The sequence below is a fragment of the Rousettus aegyptiacus genome, unplaced genomic scaffold (assembly GCF_014176215.1).
Source record: "Rousettus aegyptiacus isolate mRouAeg1 unplaced genomic scaffold, mRouAeg1.p scaffold_m13_p_10, whole genome shotgun sequence".
Classification (NCBI taxonomy): Eukaryota; Metazoa; Chordata; class Mammalia; order Chiroptera; family Pteropodidae; genus Rousettus; species Rousettus aegyptiacus.
In genome coordinates, this window is record NW_023416285.1 from 69371011 (window position 1) to 69389624 (window position 18614).

At 33.7% G+C, this 18614-nt stretch overlaps 1 protein-coding gene across 4 annotated transcripts in view; it reads left to right on the top strand.

The window, feature by feature from the left end:
- Positions 1 to 5143: 5143 nt before the first annotated feature.
- The window catches only part of GNPDA2 (glucosamine-6-phosphate deaminase 2), a 28720-nt gene continuing 15249 nt past the window's right edge, over positions 5144 to 18614 (top strand). The window contains exons 1-5 of one of the 4 annotated variants that reach the window (XM_016132747.2): positions 5144 to 5267; positions 5540 to 5684; positions 7695 to 7856; positions 11717 to 11818; positions 13826 to 14008. In XM_016132747.2, the coding sequence (XP_015988233.1) occupies positions 7733 to 7856; positions 11717 to 11818; positions 13826 to 14008 (409 nt within the window). In that variant the 5' untranslated portion in view covers positions 5144 to 5267; positions 5540 to 5684; positions 7695 to 7732. The other 3 variants (XM_016132749.2, XM_016132746.2, XM_016132748.2) reach the window with 3 other exon arrangements.

Below are 18614 nucleotides of genomic sequence, written 5' to 3' on the forward strand. Positions count from 1 at the left end.
GAAACTGGCATAAAAATAGACATATAGGCTAATGAAACAGAATTGAGGGCTCAGAAATAAATCCATACATACATGATTAACTGATCTTTGAAAAGAGAGCCAAGAATACACAATGGAACAAGGCTAGTTTCTTCAAAAAATAGTGTTGGAAAAATTGGATAGCCACATGCAAAATAATAAAATTGGATACAAAAATCAACTCAAAATAGATTGAAAAATTAAACATAAGACCTGAAATTGTAAAACTTCTAGAAGAAAATGTAGGAGAAAAACTTCATAATGTTGGTTTGACAATGATTTCTTGGAAATAACACCAAAAACACAGGCAGCAAAAAAAAAAAAAAAAATACATAAAGAAACAAGTGGGATTCCATCAAACCAAAAAAGTCTATTACACAGCAAAGGAAATAATAACAGAATCAAGAAGTAATGTAAAGAATGAGAGAAAATACTTGCACATCATATCTGATTAAAAGCTAATATCTAAAATATATAAGGAACTCCTACAACTTAATAGCGAAATAACAAATAACTTAATTCAATGATAGGCAAAACATTTGAATAGACACTTCTCCAAAGAAAGCATAGAAATGGACAACATGAAAAGGTGCTCAATATCAATAATCGTGAGGGAAATGCAAATTAAAACTACAATGAAATATCACCTCCACCAATCAAGATAGCTATTATTAAGAAAAAAAAAAGATATTAAATGTTAGTGAGGAAATGAAGAAATTTGAACCCTTGGATACTATTGGTGTGAATATAAAATGGTGTAGCTACTATGGAAAACTTTAACACAGTCACGAATATGTAAGAATGAAAGAATGGAAAATTACACCATTTGAGAGAAAATCAGAATAAAGTTGGAATGGTGATATTAATATTAGATGAAGATTTCAAAGAAAAGATTACTGTGGATAAAGATCTGTTCATAATGGTAAAGTGCTCAAGTCATCAAGAGTATATAACAAATCTAATAATGTGGTGTCAGAGGACATGAACCAAACACTGATAAAATAGCAACAAAAAGTAGACAAATCCACAATAACTATCTGTAATTTCAACTCTACTCTCATAAGTAGACATAAAATCAATAAGGAAATAGGAGACTTGAAGACTATCGACCAACCTTATCTATTGACATTTATAGAAGAATCTACTCCAAAGAAGCAGAATTCACTTTTTTTTTTCTCCAAGTACTATAATCTGGGCTATAAATGAGTCTTAATACATTTAAAAAGAATGAAGTCATGAAAAGAATGTTATTTGACCGCAAATTAAATAAAATAGAAATCAAAATCAGAAAAACATCTGGAATGTCTCCAAATAACTGAAAACTGAGAACATACTATTAAGAAGAAATAAAAAAGAAATTAAATAATTTCTGCTGAATGAAAATGAAGACAGAATATCAAAATTTGTGAGCTGCCACTAACGCTGTAGAAATCGATGAAATAGAAAACAAAAAAATAATGCAAAACTCAATTAATCCAAAATGTAGTTACTTGAATAGATCAATTAAATTAATGAACATCTAAACACAGTGATTAGGGAGAGAAAATGAAGGTGCAATTTACCAATATCAGAAATGAGAGAGGTGAAATCACTATGAATTGCAAAGATGATAAGGGAATATTATAAACATCTTCTGCAAGTAATTTTGGCAATAGAAAATTTAAAATTCCTTGAAAGACAAGCTATCAAATCTCACTCAAAAAGTAACCGAGATCAACGAAAACGGCAAAGGATATCCAAAAACCTTTCCCTCCATAAAAGCAAAGACAGAATTGGTAAATTATCAAAATAAAAATTTTGAGAATTTTGGAAATTGAACAGACTTTCAGCAAGCTGAGGAGGGTTTTATTTATTTATTTGTTTGTTTGTTTGTTTGTTTGTTTGTTTTTAATAAAAGTTAGCTGAACATCATTAAGAACAGTCAGTTTTCTGTATTTTAACTTATCCTAGTCTCATCCTTTGCTCCCAGATTGATGGTAGCCTAGTGGGGGTTGTGGGGGAACATACATTCCTAGTACTATGGGGAGCAAAACCAGGCTGGAACATTTTCAAACCCTCTCCCAAATAACAGCCATTACTTAACCTCTTTATTTAAGATAAAAGATTGTTTGAAGAAGCCACTGAAAGGCTTGTTTTTATTTTGTCCAACTCAGAATTCCCACCTAGTGCTAAAGCCAAACCCAGGAGGAAAGAGGCATTTGTCAAAAAGTTTACAGGCAAAATGTTCAATTGCTCTGGCTGAAAGACTATAAATATTCCCAAGTCAGGTTTATCTCAGCAACGCAAGGTATATTTAACATTTCAAAATCAATGACTGTAATTCACCAACAGACTAAAATGAAAAACCATACTATCATTTCTATGGATGCAAAGAGTGTTTGATATGTAACATCCATTCTTGGTAAAAACAAAACAAAACAAACAAAAAAACCTATCAGCCATTAGTGAAATGCCTAATACTAGGGTTGGGACAGGGAAAATACAATGTCCTTCTGTTTCTGGATTTTTACTGCTGTAATACAATTCCCACCTGTTCTACTTTCTCCCTTCCAAAACACAATCTGCTAGTTTTTTATGGCATTCATAAAGCTTAAGTGGCCGCCCATTGCCTGCAATAGTCTAACTTCTACACATAACCTACAAAGCATTTCATTTCATCTCGATTTCTTTCCAAAATTTAATTTCTTCTACTTTTTGAAATACATTCTATTCTTACCTACATGGGAGTCATTTAGAATTCCTTATGTATGCCTTTTACTTTCTTGCCTGCATACCTTTATGCAAGGTATTTTCTGGGCTTAGAGTGTTGTCCTCTATATTCTCTTTCTAGCAAAATCCATCTTACTTTGATTTACTCCTGATCCAATTTCAATCTGTTCTTTACAAACAGACAGTATTATTTTTGTTTTATGTACAAATTCTATCTTGGTATACCCTTGCTAAAACCTTTTGTGGCATATACAAATTTCATAGGCCATAAATTTTAACATGCTATTTCTTATTTTTCTTTAATATATCTTTAATATAACTTTTACTTAAATCTTTCCCTCAATCCCCATTCTCATGAGAACAGGAAACTTAAATTGGTTGTTTTCAGTTTCATTTGTTCAATGTTTTCTTAGTCATTTCAAGTATAAATTCTGTCATTTCTGAGTATCCTTCTTCCCCACATCGACTCAGGATAGCATCTAAAATAGGGAGGCTACTGGTGTCTACATAAGCAAAGGCATCTCTGACATTCACTATGATAGTTATCTCTTCCTGCGTTTTTTGGTCTTAAGCATATAAACTCATTTGTTCATTGGCCTACATTTGTATAATGTGTTGCCTGAAACACTATTTCAGGCTCAGAGTCAGCTAACTACAGCTCTATATTAGTTATTCAGAATCATAGGGTATGACTGCTGTCCGATGCTTCTCTCTGTGACCTGTAGTAGACCAGGGTTGTGATCAGGTATCTTTTCCTGTCACCTACATAGCCACCTTTACTCTACCTATGCCACCGTAAATCTGTCACCTTGCTTGAGTGACAACGTGTTAAAACTTTTCTGCAAAACTCTTCATCCAAAACCATAGTTCAGTGAAGGACTTTTCTAGTAGTCTTGTCATTCTTTAGGCTTTATTTTGAGAACATGATACAGGTCCTTCCTAGGCTCAAGTCATTCCCAAACATAAAGGAATATCCAAGTTAGATTATTTTGCCTTATTAGGATTTACCAGGTGATGTCTCCATTCCTAGAAGACTATTGTTCACTAAGAGCAAGAATTGTTTGTCTGTTATACTCATGTTGGTGTCTGATGCATAATAGGGTCTCAGTAAATATTTATTGAATGGACAAACAAATGACTCAACTTATACGTTCCCACTCTTCTCAAAAATAATTTTTCTGTTTAGTATTAAATATTTTGTTCTTGATGGCAGCAACTCCTTGCTTTAAACTTTGTACAAAGAGCATGACATATGGGTTGCAAGAGACACACCAATTTAGAAAAATGGCAGACAGGACATGATATAGCATAATCAAAACAAAATTTTTAATAGTACTTACAGTAGGAACAGAACTTACTTTTCTAGTGTCAGGAACTCATAAAGTAAACCCATTGAGAAAGAATACATTTCATAAATATCCCACTATGATCCAATAATATTCCCTGCAAAGCTTTTTGTTGCTTGCAAGGCTCTTTGACCACAGTAGATTCATAACAGATTTTTGTTAAATGATACATTACTGTACTGGAAAGATGTTAAAAACTGCTTTTGTAAACTAACACAGGATGCAGTGGTAAGAAAGCTTGTCTTCTAATATCAGTTTATGAGAAACTTTGCTGTTTGAAGTCATATAGTTGAAAATGGAGCACTTACTCTTTTTGGCTACAGAATGTTAGCAAAGGGGTCATTTGACCCAGAGAAGCAGGCTGGATTCACACCCCAGGTACAGAACTATAGATAAGGAGTTTGAGGACACAACATTTCATAATTATTTTAGCTTTATTGTGTCCAAGGAGACAGCGCCTTGAGTCTGCCTGTCATTCCATGCTGGTGATAGACTATTCTAAAAGAACCCTAGATGTTCCTAATGGGACATAGTGAAGCCACTCAATCCTTCTTTTGTGATTGCTGCTTTCACTTCCCCAGTCCTGCTTTCTCCTTCCTCCTCCTGAAAAGAGATCTGTGATTCTGTTTCTTCTACCCCCTTTTCAGAACCATTCGGCACAAATTCATATCCCATTAAAATCTTCTACGTTTACTCTTACCGAGCCGCTCCAAGGTTTCTCATGGTATACATTATTTATGCCTTTCTGAAGCACTTAACAAACTTAACTTTGATGAGCCTATGGATAAAAAGCGCTAAGCTATGAGCAACAATCAAATTATATTTATGTTTGAGCACTGTAGCCCTACATGCTAAATTTCATAAACCCAAAGAAGCCAAATCAATTCAGCCTTTAATAGATGGGAAAAAAAGAGTAGCGTCAAGGTAATGGCCCCGTATCTGGAGACTCCCTTGTGGGAGAGTCTTCCTGCCACGCGCAACTCTGACAAGACAGACCTCCACGACCCTAACCCGAGCGAACCAGCGGCACGCGCATGCGCAGCCCCCTTAGGCTGCACCGCCCTCTCTCCTGCGTCTCGGTTTGCATCCGGGTCTTTGGGCTTAGCGCTCTACGCGCCGGCCGGGGTCGTTCGGGGGTTGCTGTGTATTGGGTTTTCTCGCTGTTGCGATTTGGAAGAGCTGTTGGGTCAGCCGGTGAGTCCAGGGGTCCTAGAAAGGGAGTCGGCCTGGGGACCCAGATAGTCATTGTCCCCTCGGATGGGCTTTTTGCCGAGTCGCAGACGCGGAGCCCTGAGCGCATTGGGGTCCCAGGAGCCTCCAGACGCGGGGCACCAAACTTGGCGCTCATCGTCCTCTGTGGAACTAGGCCTCCGAGAGGGGGCTTCCCTAGCTCCTCCTCTCCGGCGGCTTTCTCATGACACTTGTTAAAAAAAATTGTAAGTCATCCTCATTTGCTTTCGTTACAGTTTGCAGAGTGACTGGGCCCAGCAGCTGCTCAGTGTAGGGGGGTTTGTAGCCCCTGCCTTGCTGCTGCTTCTCGCCCCTCATCGGAATCTTCACCCCTGCCTCGCACGCCACCTTCCTAGTCCCGGCTTCGGAGACCTTTTTAGGGCAAGTATAGTGTGGTGTGGGGAAAATGCCCAAGAGCAGGGATTCTAGAAGTCTAGACTCTCGTATAGATTCTAGACTTGCTCTATAACCTAAGTCATGTAGAAGTTCTCATCCAGCTCTAAAGTTCATAGATTCGTTTTCTGCAGCTCTTTCTCCAAGTAGTGCACATTAAAAATGAATCAGCACCTGAGGAAGATGAGTAAAGGGATAGTGCTGTGTCATTTTTTGAGTGCTGTCTGGTTGTGATGCCAGAGAATTGCCCAGGACCCCGGGAGTTTGGATCTCAGGATAGGCAAAACTAAACAACAACAAAACAAACAAAACATATCTTAATCTGAATAAATGTGGCAAAATCATTCTACTTTATTTTGGGTGAGATAATTCATTTGGGACTTTTGAGAGTGAACTCTGAGCTCTCTAGAGTTTAAAAAACAAAACAAAATATGCCTGTACATGACTTGAGAGACTTGAACCTCTGCAATGAAGTCACCTTGTATGGTATCTAAATTTAACCTGATATAGTAAGAATCACCTGTGATATTTGTAAAAGTGCAGACTCCCTGGACCCTATTTCAGAAATACTATGTCTAGTGAGAGAGGCCTCGGAATCTATATTTTTAACAAGCATATAGTATTTATCTCGTGTTACTGTGCCAGAATTCTGGATCATGGTGATCATAATTTTTTGTAGTTATACTAGAATTCTAAATTATTATGTTCCTAAGAGCATCATTCAGATTCCATATATTCATTGTAACAAGTCTCATTAATTTAAAAAATTCGACTTATTACTGTATGTACAGTATGTGAGTACAGAATTCAGGACTGCTGAAGCCATATGTAAAAGAATTGGTTTGGGTGACAGGTTCATTTAACTATAAAACTAAAATCTGGGAATTGTGGAAGTATAAAACTAAGAATTAAAATCTGGGATTTAACTATAGTGTCAGTGTTGTAAATCTTGACAATATAAAAAAATTCATTTTACAGAAATTGACATGTAAGGCAGTGTAAGAATGCAGTTTTCTCTTTTATGATAGTAGGTCAGTCCACATTGTCTAAGATGGAATCATAAAGTTTTTAAATGACTCTTCTCTCAATATTTTAATAATTTTTCTTAACCTTAGAGTACTCTTTTAGGAACTGGAATTGTTTTTTACGAAGAAATTTTTCTTCCTAAAGATCAGCAGTTTCTTTTGTTCACTTTGTTTTCTTTTTCTTCTGTTGCATGCAGGAAGAATTAAATGTTATGCTTTGTATTAAAAATAGCATATCTAGTATGATCAAATTATTAAAAATTATATACATTCTATTTATATTTAATTGGATAGATATTTGGAATGATTGATACCTAATAACAATGAGAATTATTTTATAAGTGGTAGAATTTGGGTCAAATGTTGTTTTGTTTTTTTTACTTTGTATCTTTCTATAGTGATTGAAATTTTTTAAAAGTGCAGGTATCATTTTTATAAAAACATTGTTTAATAAAGGGTGGTTTGGTTATGACTTTATAGGGAGAGTTCTGAATTTTAGTAAGTAACCCAAAAGTTGCTGAGTAATTATTATTACCATTGTCTTGCAGTCAAGATATGACTACTGCTTTGTTTGCCTTTAAGTTTGTTTTATGTTGCTTTATACAATATGCTTGTAGAGACAGTGCAATGTGATGTTTTTACAGTAAATTTGCCTTGATATGAATTCTGGCTTTATCACTTAGTAACCGTGTGACCTAAAATTGAGTGACTCCCTGTCCTCATCTAAAACTGGGTGTTATATTTATTTCAGAAGATTGTTGTAAGAATTTTCATATGTAAATGACCCAGCCTACTACTAGGAACCCAAGTTCTGTTCAAAAGAGAACAGCTATTCTTACTACTGTAAAAGTACAGATGGGATTTGTATACATGCATGTCTTTCATAAGTAATGTCCTTTTTAAGTCATCAGTGTATTACATTTTTTAAGTGTCTGTAAATTACTTAAAGTGTCCTACAATGGAATTTTCTCAGGTTTGAACTTCCTGTCCTGGAAGCCCTGCATCACCATAATGAGGCTTGTAATTCTTGATAACTATGACTTGGCTAGTGAATGGGCAGCCAAATACATCTGTAATCGAATCATTCAGTTCAAACCTGGACAGGACAGATATTTTACACTGGGTTTACCAACAGGTAATATACCACTTTTTTCCATTTTAGATACCTAAGGTTGTGGGATTGAAGGGTTTTCCTTAATAAAGTATATTTCCCATTTATTTCTTGCCTTATCAGTAATTGAACATATAAGTATATAAAGCCAGAAGAAATATATATATGTATATATGTCTTAATATCTACATTTTGTTACTGTTTCTTTGTTTAAATTCCATCTTACCTACCACTCCAAAATACAAAAGGAAATATTCTAACAAATGATGGTCATAGTATTTTTGTACCTTTTTCTAGTAGTATTTTGTTTGTTTTTAGGGATGTCACTTTCATTGTTTATGTAATTTCTTAATAGATTAGCCTTCTTATTAATCATTAAGAGGTACCTAGAGTATGTGCTGCTGCCTCTTACCTCTTTTGTTGCCTCATATTACCGTATTAGCCCTTTGCAATTTCTATGTTTATTTTCTTTCTATTATAGAAGTACTATAAGTAAAAAGTTTCAGATTGGTATGTCTTCATGACAGTAAACCTATGCATTACTTAAATATTTTATTGGATTTAGTTCTCTGTTAAGGTTTTTCTTAAAAAAATAACCAAGTGGTATCATTGATCTTGTGGCACTTTATTTGATATTGTGGATTTCCACAGGAAAAAGTATTGGACCTGGAATCAGAGCTGCTACTTTCTTAGTTACTGCAAAGCATTTGTTCTGCATCCCTAAGCCTTGGTTTTCTTACCTTTTAGGAAAATAAGGATAATAATAGTTGACTATCTGTTTTGAGGCTCAAATAAGAGTTTGTACAAGTCTCTTGTGTACTGTAATTACCATATAAAGTTCCCATAAGTGTGTTTTATTTAAACAGTATTTTCTCCAGCTCCTCCTCCCATACATGCCAGCTACAAAAAAGGTACTATCATATTTTTGACACTTCCATAATTCCCATTAAAGGTACCCTTTAGCTCACCAAGTTGATTTTTTTTGTTTGTTTTGCCTTTTGGTTTTTGGTCCAGTGAAGTAGATCTTGATGAGGATGGCAGAGAGCTATTTTTAAAAATTGTACACACCAGTTCTGGGCCTCCTCAGCAACCCTGGCTCTTGATATGTGAGCCCTGCCCTGGTGTTTGAATCTCTGTATCATTTTGCATACAGTAAACCTGTGCCACATTTGGGCTAGCTGACTTAATCACTCTGTCTTAATTATGATGTAGAAATAGTAACCTGACTTTAGGGATGGAATGGCTTCAGAGTCATAAATGCCAGCAGTTCTAAACATGTTTTTGTGTATTCATATATACAAATTTTGCTTTATTCTGGATAGTAAAACTGCCTAGTAATACACTTGCCAAGGGAATGTCTCTGGAAAACCTTTGTTGATGGTTTCTGCTTTCTCCTTCGTTGTCCGTTGATCAATGTTCATCATGCTTCCTCTGTATCCCCAGCCCTGCTTTTGAAATTTAAACATATATTTCTGTAACTGCAAGTAACATGTATTGTAGTTATGCCGTCCCACCACGCACGTTTCTGAGGAATATCTGTTCATTATATGTTTATTGATGTGTTCTTGACAAGCTTGACATTTAAGGGCCTGCATGCTGTAGGCCTGACCTACCTCCCTGACTTATTCCCACTGTTCTTGGAAACTGAATCATGATGGGCAAATTAGTATGCTTTTAGTTCAAAAAATAGGCCTAAACTTGCTGGCTTTACTTTCACTGATGTTGCTAGTGTGTTATATAATGAAAACTCTATGAGTTCTGGAATCAGACAAAATCTCTTGAATTTCTGGCTTTACTGCCATTTGGTGTTTGGCAAATTCCTTAATCTTTTAGACCCATTTCTCCCATCTTCATACTGGAAAAGATAATACCAGCTTCCCAAAGTTGTGAGATTTACATGAACTAATTTACAAAAATATTAAAATGGCATCTAGCACCTGGTAGGTATATAAATATCATCTCTGAATGACCTCCCACATCTTTTCCTACAACTTACCCCATCTTTGACTGTTGGAATTCCATTCCTTTGAGGCTCAGTTGAAATGTCATCTTCTTTTATCCTCCTTCCAACGAGCAGGACTACAGTTTTCGATTCACTGTACTCCAGATTTCACATAGGTTATTTATAATATTTTTCCTATGTTACGGTTATTTTGTATTTGCCTATCTCTTTTTTTGTGAGTTATTCTAGCATAAAAATAGTGTTAATCTTTGTTTTATTTGAATCATAGTAAGCACTTGCTAAATATTAGCTATGTTAGTAAATGAGTATTCCAAAGCAAATTAAAACGAAGTTTCTTTAATCGGTACACCCTGTACCATATCTTTTGTTTTTTTCTTCAGCAACTTTGATTACAAAAGTAAAAAATGAATGCGTTTTTTGTCATCACCATTGTAGCAACTTCTCACTTTTTAAATTTACATATCCTTAAATTAAGGAGGGAATCCTATAACTATGCCCTTGACACTAAAAGACAGAATATTTATGCTTCTAGAAGAAATAAGGAAAACCATATCTATCCATCTTTTAGCCAGGTTTCATGTTCGTGGGGAATAGTTCTTAGAGATGGAATTGTAAAATTTGCCACGTACATTTGAAATTGTTAATTTCATTTTAAAAACAGTATTGTGCTTAACTTTAAGAAAATCTATTACTCTTCTATTCTCTGAACCTGTCTATGAGATATTTATTATTTATAGCCACTTCTGTTATTCTGTCATCTCAAATGAGAAGCAATTTTTTTACTACTCTAGAATTTGTGCATGTTTGTGTATTTTTTTTTTTTTTTTTGGCCAGGAACTGTTTAGTTCTATCATACTTATGTCTGCCACTTCAGTAGAAATTTTGTCTACAGGTGTTTTTTCTGTTCTGTGATGGTAGGTGACTAGGAATCAATACCCCAACCAGGATTTGGAGGGCTAGGTCATTTTCTATAAGAATGCAGGTGATCTATAGTCCAACAAGCAGGACTATAGTTTTCGATTGACTGGACTCCAGATTTCTGGTAGATTATTTATAATATTTTTCCTTATGTTATGGTTATTTTGTATTTGCCTATGTTTATTTGTGGTTAATTTGCCTAACAAATTTGTGTTTATTTGCTAACAAATGTTTATTTGTAGTTAAAATGAAAAAATATAGCAAATTCAGAAAAAAAAGGGAGACCATCCTCAAGAGGCTAACTTCATTTATCTTTATTGTGACATATCATGAAGCACTATCAAACATCTCTAAATTTTATAAAACATGTATAAAAATTACATTTGTAAAACAGCAAAATCAGGAATTCAGATGAAGTATCCAAAACTGAGATGCCATTTTTTAGAAGTCATTTTACATTATACATTTTAGCTGACACACTGAAGATAACACAAAATGAGATATAGGAGCTCCAGTTAAAAACTTAAAAGCTAAGATTCCTCACTCAGTTGTTGCCAGTTTCAGAGTAGGGACAATATTTAAATTTAGCTTTTGTTTCCCTTTTGATTTAAATAAATGGTCAGCACTTGACCCATTTATATATTGTTTATACTACAAATCTAAATTTTTTTCTCAAAAGGTAGATATTTTCTTTTCATATGTGTTCTCTAAAAGTTTCTAATCTTGGAATGTACAACATTAATTCTAAATACCCAACAACTCAAGGATAATTTTCTGAACTGTAATTTCTATTTACAGATTTCCAGCTTTCATAGCAAATTATAGTTTACTAAAATTTTGAAGTACCTTGAAAAGACTAATTCAACGTATGTTAATTGAGTACATACTTAATAATTGTTTGCCTAATAATTTAGAAACATAGAATATTAAGAAGAAAAAAGTTACTGTAAACTTTTTTAGATACTCAAGTTATGTTAGAAAATGTAATCTTCATCTGTTTTAGGGAGTACACCTTTAGGATGTTATAAAAAACTAATAGAATATCACAAGAATGGAGACCTTTCTTTTAAATATGTGAAGACCTTTAACATGGATGAATATGTAGGTAAGCTATGTTATTTGACTGTATTATTTAGATATTGTATTTTAAATAAAATAAATATTTTTAAAATAATTATTTGAAATTATGTTTTGAATATAATATGAATATATTTCTAGAGTATAATATACAACCTTGTGATGAGGTTAGGAGTTTATATTTAAAAAATATATTTTCGAGATGATGGAACAATATAGTAGAAGGAATATGAGTCTAACAATCAATATCTACATCCATCTTGAGCTTCGTAAATTACCAGTCTTGTAACTTTAATCTAATCTGTTCACATTCACATCCATATTCTCTCTCTCTCTCTCTCTCTCTCTCTTTTTAAAATTTTTTCTTAAGGCAAAGTTAAAACCAGTCTTACGGGGGAAAAATAAACTAATATGTATGTAAAAGTAATTATTAAAAGATTTTTCAAGTATAAGGCTATTTATATTTTCAGCTGTGAAAGTTTTATAATTCATTTATTGTTAACTTGCTTACCTAGAAAGATCTATGATGCATATAAACTACATTAAAACTTAAATATAATAATACATTTTTAATGGTAGCCTAAATGATACCCAAAGAACTGTTGTGATACAACATTCTTTGGAACACATAGGAAGAATACAGGAGAAACATGGACCAGCATTTCACTTGTATGGTTTATTAATATATGCTGAGCTTAATACATAAGTCAGTTTCATTGGTTAAAATTTTGTGCTTGAGAAATATAGTGACTAAATGCACATAAACTAGACTTCTGTTTGAATTCTAGCCCCTCTGTGAGCTATGTGACTTTAGGAAAGTTATTGAATTTTTCTGTGCTTCTATTCTTCATCTATAAAATGGGAATGGTATAGTCTTTTCATAGATGTTGAACAAATTGAGTTAATACATGCTCAGTGGATAAAATAATGTCTGGCATATAATAATTATATGTTCTACATAAAAAAAAATTCCACATTATATTGAATATGGTATAGAAAGTTTATAAACAGACACTTCTCCCCAGAGGACATACAAATGGCCAACAAATATATGAAATGATGCTCAACATCCCTAGCTATTAGGGAAATGCAAATCAAAACCACAATGTGATACCATTTCACACTTGTTAGAATGGCTATAATCAACAGGACAAGCAATAACAAATGTTGGAGAGGATGTGGAGAAATAGGAAGCCTTATACACTGCTGGTGGTACCGCAAATTGGTACAGCCACTATGGAAAACAGTATGAAGATTCCTCAGAAAACTTAAAATTGATCTACCGTATGATCTAGCAATTTCTCTACTGGGTATTTACCCAGAAGACTTGAAAACTCATATCTGTAAAGATATTTGCACACCGATGTTCACAGCAGCATTATTCACAGTGGCCAGAACATGGAAGCAATCGAAGTGCCCTACGATAGATGATTGGCTAAAGAAGTTGTGGTACATATATACAATGGAGTATTACTCAGCCATAAGAATAAATGAAATACTGCCATTTGCAACAACATGGATGAAACTTGAGATAATCATGCCAGACAGAAATAAACCAGACAGAAAAAGTTGAAAATCACTTGATATCACTTATATGTGGGATATAAACCTAAAAGCAACAAATGAACAGGACAAACAGAGACTCACAAACAAACAAACAAACATAGTCATGGACACGGACTATAGGCTAGTGGTTACCAAAGGACTGTAGAGTAGTGGTTACTAATGGGGTGGGGTGGAGGGGGATGGTAGGGTAAAAGGGGTCAAATATGTGCGAGGGGAGGGGGAGGTTGATGTGGGTAAAGGGGACGAAATATATGGTAGCTGAAGGAAACTGGACTTTGGGTGGTGAACACAATAGAATATACAGATATCAAATGATAATGTACACCTGAAACATATAATTTTATTAACCAATGTTACCCAATAAACGCGCGCGTGCGCGTGTGTGTTTAAATAGCATTTATGGTTTAATCAGAAAAGTAAATTTTAGATTTATTTCTGGAAATAATTACTTTTTTACTTTTAACTTTAGGACTTCCCAGAAATCATCCTGAAAGCTACCATTCTTACATGTGGAATAACTTTTTTAAGCATATTGATATAGACCCTAATAATGCTCATATTCTTGATGGGAATGCTGCAGATTTACAGGCGGAATGTGATGCATTTGAAAAGAAAATAAAAGAAGCTGGAGGAATTGATCTTTTTGTTGGAGGTATGTAAAACATTTTGTCATTCATCATTTGTTAGTATGTGGATGAGATGCTTTGAATTAAAAAAATCTTCCCCTTATGTTATGTAAAGAACACCTCTGTCTATAATACCTACTTATTCGCCTACTGATTTCTATTTTACTTTATTTTTATCAAGAAATCTTAAATGTGTGAGTTGGAATTGTTTAAATTATGTCTTGAGAATAGGTCCCAGTCCTTATCAAATTTTTCTAATTCTTAGAATTGACAGTTTACCGTATCTTACAAAACAAGTGATGTGTTTCTTTTCCTAAATGATGTTTTTATCCTTGTACTATTTCTTTAAAACTTTAACCCAGCTTTCTTATCAAATTACGAGGTTAAATCTCTCAAAGTTTGCATGTAGAACAAGTGGATTTTAGCATTTCTCTACTGGTCACTAAATTACTTTATCTCACTAAGAAATCAGTTAAGAATGATGTAAGATTTTATTTATCATCAGCCTTTAATTAATATGAATTAAGCTGTACAATTAAATTCTGAAGTGCTTAAATGCTGACTAAATTACACTTGAAGTTTGTGTGTGTGTATGTGCACACACGCTCACAGTTATCATTGAAAATAGGTGGAATAATTTCTTCCTGTGTAATGACAAGAGTTTTCTGTCATCATTATGAAGCCTATGATACAGCTAATTACCATGAGAATAGGATAGTAGCAATAAAATAACATCAACTAAACTGAAACCAAAATTGTTTTTTTGGCAGATTCTTCAGTATTCAACTAAATATTAAAGTTCTAAATTAACATTAAGTTCTCTGGCTATATCTTATAAATAATTTGGAGAATGCAAAAATTACATAAATTAGATCTTCAGTAGAGCCGTGTGATGTTCATTTATTGTCAAGGTGGCCAAGTATGGTTTAGGCAGTTGGTTGCCCTTGGGAAAAATTGGGTTTTACTCTCAGACATAAATTTACATCATGTTTTGTCCACTTACTGCCTATATGATCTTGGGAAGTTTAATTAAGCCATTTGTAAAACAGGATTAATGGTAACCATTCCAAAATTTGTGAGAATTAATGGTATTAAAACATGTATTAAATGGCTTACACAATAGTTGGTATGTAGTTTTTACTCCATTAAGTGCTACTTCAATCTCTTTCTCTCTGAATTGTAGATACTTGATATAATTGTCCTTAATTCATTGAATGTCCTAGTTGTTTTACTGGATTACCTCTAAGGGTAGCTAGCAAGATTGGAATTTTCTCTTTAAGGAAATTTTTATCTCTGCCTAGCAGAACCAGTATCAATCAGTTACTTGTGTAGATGGGATGGTTTTTGTTGAGGAATAATCTAAGTTAAACTATTTTGCTTTCCCAAATAGAAAGTTATCTACATTTTAAATAAAATTTGCTAATATTACCTCAATATTCCTGGAAAACATTTACACTCCACTTTTGTCCATTCTGAGATAATTACCATTTACATCTGCCCATATCAAGGCTAAGGTATTAGATGTTTGAGAATGTTTAAAGAGGGCATTACCTATGTATTCTCTAGATTTTCTAAACTCCATACCAAAATCAAGTAGAATTACTGAAATATTATATACCTAAATTGTTTACCTTAGTTTTATCAAGTATTTTCACTCATTTGCTGTTATACAAAAAGACATGTAGTTATTTGAGGTTCAGTATTAAAAATGGCTGCATGAAAAATGTCTTTTTTATTTTACTTTTTCATTTGAGGATTTTTTCCTGTTAATTTATTGACTTTACAGAAGGAGCAATGTGGCACATCCCGTGGGGACTCAAGGCCGGGAAATAGAATTTACTGGGGGAAAAACTGATAAGAACTCTTTAACTCCAGTATATCCATCCATTTCCCTGCTTTCCAGAAGTATCTATAGCTTAACATAATGTTTGAGGCTGAATCTCCCTTATAAAAGATTTCTAGTGGAACTTTCTTCTTTCCCCACAGCTTTAAGTCACTTCTCATTTCTTTTTAGCTAACACTTCTTGGTGCATTTCCTTAGTATAAGCCACCTACTTCTCCCTTTGAAACTGATAGAGCATAAATTATAATTACTTACTAATAGCTCTTACTAATAAAAATAATTGTACTTTATTTTTAACCAATTTTTGTCTTAGGTTTCCTGAAGTTCTCCGCCACCGAAAACAAACAAACAAACAAACAAACAAAAAATTAAGAGGATTTCCTTGCCTATTCCATTAATGTCTTTACTAGTCACATGATGAGGATTCAGAGTCTGACATTTTGTATTTACCATCGAAAAGACATAATTACTCTGAATGAAAGGGACAAATAGTTAGCTTTTTGCATTTTTTTGAACATTTCCTATTTGAAATACCCTGTTATTAGAGGTATACTCATGAAAGAATCTCATTTGATTCTTTGCCTTTGTTGATGTAGGTTTGTTATCATTGGATTTTCAAGATGAGGTTTGGTATCTGGGTCTTACCACTTACCCTTCTTTTGTTCCAGGGTTTGGTTAATAAAAACACTAAGAACTGAACCAAATGGGATCAAAATGTCAGCTTTATTAAAGGTAAAGTTGGATTATAGATTGTAGGTTGGGCTTGAGGCCAAAATGGGGTTTCCTGTACCTTCCCTCTGAATTGGAAATAGTTGGATGAGAAAGAAGAGTTCAAGATTTTTAGTCCACCATTGCTCACTCCTGGGGACTGAAGCAGGAGTTCCCTTCCCTCAGTAGAAAAGAGAAATGATGGAATATACTCTCAAAAGTTCATTTCCTTCCTCTAAGGACAAAAATGTTAAGAGAAAGGGTAAAGTGTATAATGCAATCCCTGACCCACCCCAGCAATAAAATACACAAACATGAAATTTATAAATAGACTCTAAAAGCATTAACTTTTAAATTATCTTAAGATAATTTATTTTTAAAATAAAAAATAGAAGAAGACAATGGGGAAAACTTTAACCCACTCCTTTGGTTATATGATTAGATGCTTTGGTTTACAAGTAATCTGCTAATGGGACCAAAACTGAATTAATTGGAATGATTTGGGGGCAACTCAGAGAATTGTTGGAAAAAACAAGTTTTTGGAAAAACAAGAACTTAGGAGCATTAGATCTCCAAAATAGGAACTCATCAACCCTTTCCTACCATGCTGTCATCAAGTGCCACAGCCCCAGATGCCTTTTTTCTTTCTGTATCCCTGGTCAAGTTTCAGAGTTTTCAGAGAGAAATTCTAATTGTTTTAACCTGAGACAAGTACTTATCTCTAGACCACAATCATTCTGCCTAAGAGAGATAAAGGGTATTATAATTGTTCTATCCCCTGTTGTGAGGGGAGCAGAGCAGGGTAGAAGCGGCAGGGAGAAACTATGAGCATATCAAAGAAGAGCAACTATCCATTTTTTCAGCCATTATTTAGTGAGAGCCTTCTATGTGTCATGTCTTATTCTAAATGGTAAGAATATAGTAATGGAGAAGGTTGAAATCCTTAGTTTTGTGAAGTTTACATTTTACCCCCACAGATTTTTCATAGAAGTATTGATGATGTCTTAGCTTCAACTTAAAGACTGTATAGTCTTTGATTTTAGATTTGATAATTATTTTTAAAGCTTTCTAAAACATTATAAACATTTTTAAAATACAAGTTTATATCAGGAAGCTCAGATTTTGATAATTACTAATGGTCAGGAAAGGAATGTATTGACCCTTACTCCATCATGAACCATTGCTGATAATTTCAGTTTTGCTGTATACTTTTGTATGACTCAGATCACTAGTGAGACTATTGGTGTTGATCTTGGGAGACTTCTTATTTTTCCTGGAACTTCTGTTTTCCTTGTTTCATCCTTTCCTCTTTTTACGTACATAGATAAACATAAATACAAATATTTTAGGCAGATGTGTACTTTAAGAGGTGAAACAGAACAGTTTTACAAATTTAGAGAGAAATGTATATCCGTAATTTAAAATATATTTACAGGCAGACACAAACTTAATGGTGGAAACAGTCCATACATGTTAACCACATGTAAGTGGTTTTATGTCCCCACATTAATAATTCCCAGATTGTTGTGCTTTAGTAGTTGTATATTTGCTTTCTGAGGTTTTCATTTATTTTTTTGTTCCTTTGAAATCAGATTACTCTTTATCATATTTTACCTTTTTGGAGCCTGGGAAAATTTATTAGAGTTATATGTTAAGAATCAGTAAAACACACATATCTATCATTAGAGTAAATTTGCAGGTTATAAATGCAACAGATATTTTGACTCAGAGAACTTGTAGGGTTACTTTTTGAATAAAGTTTCCAGAAATCTGACTAGCTGGTAGAGTACATATATATGAAACTTGATTTATTTATGCCATAGAAAGTTCTTGATTTTATAAAAATATTTATCTCCAATTTTCTTCAAATAAGAAATGTCATATTTTAGCTAAATTTTATAGGCAGTCCTAGAGTATTACAGCTGGCAGATCTTAGAGCTGTATTTTCAAATTTCAAACAACTATTTTCAATTAGTCCTCACTCACTATTAGGTTATGAAATTGATGTAGTCAGTCTCATCCAGTGTTTCTGTTTTGTATGTTTTGTTAATGAAATGAAATGTAGCCAATGTAACTAGTAT